The sequence below is a fragment of the Neltuma alba genome, unplaced genomic scaffold, assembly GCF_004799145.2.
Source record: "Neltuma alba isolate B1F8T4 unplaced genomic scaffold, ASM479914v2 tig00011342_pilon, whole genome shotgun sequence".
In the NCBI taxonomy this organism is placed as follows: Eukaryota; Viridiplantae; Streptophyta; class Magnoliopsida; order Fabales; family Fabaceae; genus Neltuma; species Neltuma alba.
Window position 1 is genome coordinate 219,654 of NW_021636043.1, and position 4,453 is coordinate 224,106.

Consider the following 4,453-nt stretch of genomic DNA (forward strand, 5'->3'; position numbering starts at 1 on the left):
AACGTATCAGTATCTCAGTCTTTGTATAATTTGGACTGTCGCTTTTTCACTCATCCATCACCATTATAATTGAATTCTCAATGTTGAAATTTGATCCCAGTAATCTAAATACCAGTACTTTATACAAATATGCGCGGAGGAAAGCTAGATTTCAATATCCAATTTCCCTGTACAGTTCTTTCCTCTGATATTCTATCCCTTCTCACGTTCCCTCCTTTTTCATTTTTTTTAAAATACATCAAAGCAACTTCTTTTCCTAAAGGCCACCCTTCTCCTTTTCCACAACACATTCTCATCATTCTCGCCACAATCACCCACCACTCTCTCTCTCTCTCTCTCTCTCTGCCATATCTTTTCAGGTCTATCCCCTTAGAATCCCAGACCTCTGTGTGTGTGAGTTGTGTTGTGTTCTGGCTTTGTTCAAGCTTGGCTTTTCCCCATGGAGAACCTCCCGCTTCAGCTTTTTCCCTATCACGCTCTCACACTTCTATTTCTCATCACCTCTCTTTCGTTCCCTCTCACCCATCAACTCCCAGCTTCATCATCCCTCAAGACTGATGCACAGGCTCTTCTCATGTTCAAGAAGACGATCCAGAAGGACCCTGATAGAGTCTTGTCCACGTGGCAGCTCAGCAGAGATCCTTGTACCTGGTATGGTGTTTCCTGCACTGCCAGACGTGTCACTCAGCTTGATCTTAGTGATAAGAATCTGGTTGGGACTTCTTTCAGTTCCTTGTCCTCTTTAGATATGTTGTCTGTGCTGAATTTGCATTTGAACTCTTTCCCTGTAAATTCCACTTCTCTGCTTGACCTTCCCTATAGTCTGACACAGCTTGATCTGTCCTTTACTGGGGTTTCAGGTCCTCTCCCTGAGAATTTTTTCTCAAAGTGTCCTAATCTTGTCATTGTCAATCTTTCTTACAACAACTTGACAGGTCCTGTGCCTGACAATTTCTTGCAGAATTCTGATAAGCTTCAGAATCTCGATATCTCTTCAAACAATTTGACAGGGTCGATTTCAAACTTGAAAATCGAGTGCAATTCCTTGTTGTTTCTTGATCTTTCTGGGAACCATTTATTTGATTCAATCCCGTTTTCCTTGTCAAACTGTACCAGTCTTAAGACTTTGAGTTTAGCACATAATCTGATTTCAGGGGAAATTCCAAAATCTCTGGGACAGCTTACCGACCTAGAGACAATTGATCTTTCTTATAATCAGATCACTGGTTGGATTCCTTTTGAGTTGGGAAACATGTGTGCTAACCTTAAAGAACTAAGATTTGCCTTCAACAACATTTCGGGTTCAATTCCACCTACCTTTTCTTCTTGCTCTAGCCTGCAGTATCTTGACATATCTAACAACAATATGTCAGGGCCATTACCAGATAAAATCTTTCAGAACCTACAATCCATTCAGGAAGTGCATTTGGGAAACAATGCTATCTCAGGACCGTTTCCTTCTTCAATATCATCATGCAAAAATTTGAGGATTTTGGACTTGAGCTCTAACAAAATCTCAGGATTTATTCCTCGAGATATATGTCCAGGGGCAGCATCACTGGAGCAGATTAGAATGCCAGATAATCTCATCACAGGAGAAATTCCCGCTGAGCTATCCAAATGTTCACAGTTGAAGACAATTGATTTTAGTCTGAATTATCTCAATGGCTCAATCCCTCCAGAGCTTGGACAACTTGAGAATCTTCAGCAGTTGATAGCATGGTTCAATATGTTGGAAGGAAAAATCCCACCAGAATTAGGTAAATGCAAAAGTCTGAAGGATCTTATACTGAATAATAATCAGCTAAGTGGTGAGATTCCTGTTGAGTTATTCAATTGCAGCAATCTTGAATGGATTTCACTGACAAGTAACGGACTCACTGGTCAAATACCACGTGAATTTGGCCAGTTGACTCGGTTAGCAGTTTTGCAACTTGGAAACAACAGCTTGACAGGTGAGATACCAGGAGAGCTAGCAAATTGTAACAGTTTGGTGTGGCTGGACTTAAACAGTAACAAACTCACTGGGGAGATCCCACCAAGACTTGGCAGGCAACTTGGGGCAAAATCATTGTTTGGGATTCTTTCAGGCAACACACTAGTGTTTGTAAGAAATGTGGGGAACTCATGCAAAGGAGTTGGAGGTTTGTTAGAGTTTTCTGGAATTAGACCAGAAAGACTTCAGCAGGTGCCAACATTGAGGACTTGTGATTTCACCAGATTGTATTCTGGTCCAGTTCTGAGTTATTTTACCAAGTACCAGACTTTGGAGTATCTAGATCTTTCATACAATGAGCTTCGGGGAAGAATCCCAGAAGAATTCGGGGACATGGTGGCCTTACAGGTTCTTGAATTGTCTCACAACCAGTTATCAGCAGAGATCCCCTCGTCACTTGGCCAGCTTAAGAACTTAGGCGTCTTTGATGCATCACATAATAGGCTGCAAGGTCATATCCCAGATTCATTCTCAAACCTTTCGTTTCTGGTACAGATTGATCTGTCTTACAATGAGTTAACTGGGCAAATTCCGTCTAGAGGACAACTAAGTACTCTTCCAGCCAGCCAGTATGCAAATAACCCGGGACTTTGTGGTGTTCCACTGCCTGAATGTCAGAGCGATAACAGCCAACCAACAGCAAATCCAAGCACAGATGACAACAAAGAAAGCCATAAGGGAGCAGCAAGATCATGGGCAAATAGCATTGTCATGGGAGTTCTTATTTCCATCGCTTCTGTGTGTATCTTGATTGTGTGGGCAATTGCAATGCGTGCAAGGAGGAAGGAGGCCGAGGAAGTTAAGATGCTTAGCAGCTTGCAAGCATCTCATGCAGCTACAACATGGAAAATAGACAAGGAGAAAGAACCCTTGAGCATTAATGTGGCGACATTTCAAAGGCAACTGAGGAAGCTTAAGTTCTCACAATTGATTGAAGCAACTAATGGCTTCTCAGCAGCTAGCCTCATTGGGTGTGGTGGGTTTGGAGAAGTGTTCAGGGCCACACTAAAGGATGGTTCAAGTGTTGCAATAAAAAAGCTCATCCGATTGAGCTGTCAAGGTGATCGAGAATTCATGGCAGAGATGGAAACCTTAGGGAAGATCAAGCATAGAAATCTTGTCCCTTTATTGGGATACTGTAAAGTTGGTGAAGAGAGGCTGCTTGTTTATGAGTACATGGAATATGGAAGCCTTGAAGAAATGCTCCATGGCAGAACAAAGACACGAGATAGGCGAATTCTGACATGGGAAGAAAGGAAGAAGATTGCAAGAGGTGCTGCAAAAGGACTTTGTTTCCTACACCACAACTGCATCCCACACATAATACACAGAGACATGAAATCAAGCAATGTACTGCTTGACCATGAAATGGAAGCCAGAGTTTCAGACTTTGGAATGGCAAGACTAATAAGTGCACTTGACACCCATCTAAGTGTTAGCACACTAGCAGGAACACCTGGATACGTTCCACCAGAGTACTACCAAAGTTTCCGGTGCACTGCGAAGGGTGATGTCTACTCCTTTGGGGTTGTCATGCTGGAACTTCTTTCCGGGAAGCGCCCTACTGATAAGGAGGACTTTGGTGACACTAACTTGGTGGGATGGGCCAAAATGAAGGTGCGTGAAGGGAAACAGAGGGAAGTGATAGACCCTGATTTACTTTTGGTGACTAAAGGAACAGATGAAGCAGAAGTTAAAGAGGTGAAAGAGATGATCAGGTATTTAGAGGTAACATTACAATGTGTTGATGACTTTGCTTCCAAGAGGCCAAACATGCTGCAGGTAGTGGCCATGCTGAGAGAGTTGATGCCTGTATCAGCAGATGGAAGCAGCAACAGTGCTTGAAATTATCATATCATTGTCTATAAATATGATAAGTGAATTAAGATGATGAGGCTTGTAAGATTTTCTCTAAATCTGTTAATGAGTTTCTATTGCCTAGTTTTTCAATCACTTTCTCCATTTGTTATTTTGTTTACTGCCAGGTTAGTATTGAACCAGTTCAACCATTGTAGTAATCAACTGAGATATAAAATCAGAATATTAGATCTATTAAATAAGCCATTTCAGTTAAAAAAGTTTTCTGGGAGGCATCTATCTAAATGTGTTGGTCATTTTTCATGATGATCCTTTGGCCCTCTCAATTCATTACTGCACAGGTGACAGAACAGAGCCCAACAAATTGTCTCCATGTGCCATTACAATCTTTATTCTCTCTGGTTATTTTAGTCTAGTCTATTTAAGTCTCTAGACCGAATCAGAAAGCAACACATTCATATTTTTATGTTTTCGTAGTTGAAGTTTGGGCAGAAGGGTTCTTCCACTACTGCAATGCAGGATTTATCCTGAATACTACACGATTTGTTGAGTTTCTTCTTCCAACAGAGCAAATTCTTCCACCAGTTTAAAATATTCTGTTACAAATTCGACTTTCGAACAACAAATTGCTCCATGAAT

The 4,453-nt window shown here is 41.4% G+C and overlaps 1 protein-coding gene across 1 annotated transcript; it reads left to right on the forward strand.

Moving 5' to 3' along the window:
- Positions 1-363: 363 nt before the first annotated feature.
- LOC114712245 (serine/threonine-protein kinase BRI1-like 2) lies at positions 364-4,053 on the forward strand. The gene has a single exon (XM_028896722.1). It carries the CDS (start codon positions 440-442, stop codon positions 3,839-3,841), a length of 3,402 nt encoding a protein of 1,133 aa, XP_028752555.1. The 5' UTR covers positions 364-439; the 3' UTR covers positions 3,842-4,053.
- Positions 4,054-4,453: the final 400 nt, after the last annotated feature.

Excerpts from the sequence above, each read along its gene's own strand:
- LOC114712245 (XM_028896722.1), top strand. The coding sequence starts at position 440 with ATGGAGAACCTCCCGCTTCAGCTTTTTCCCTATCACGCTCTCACACTT.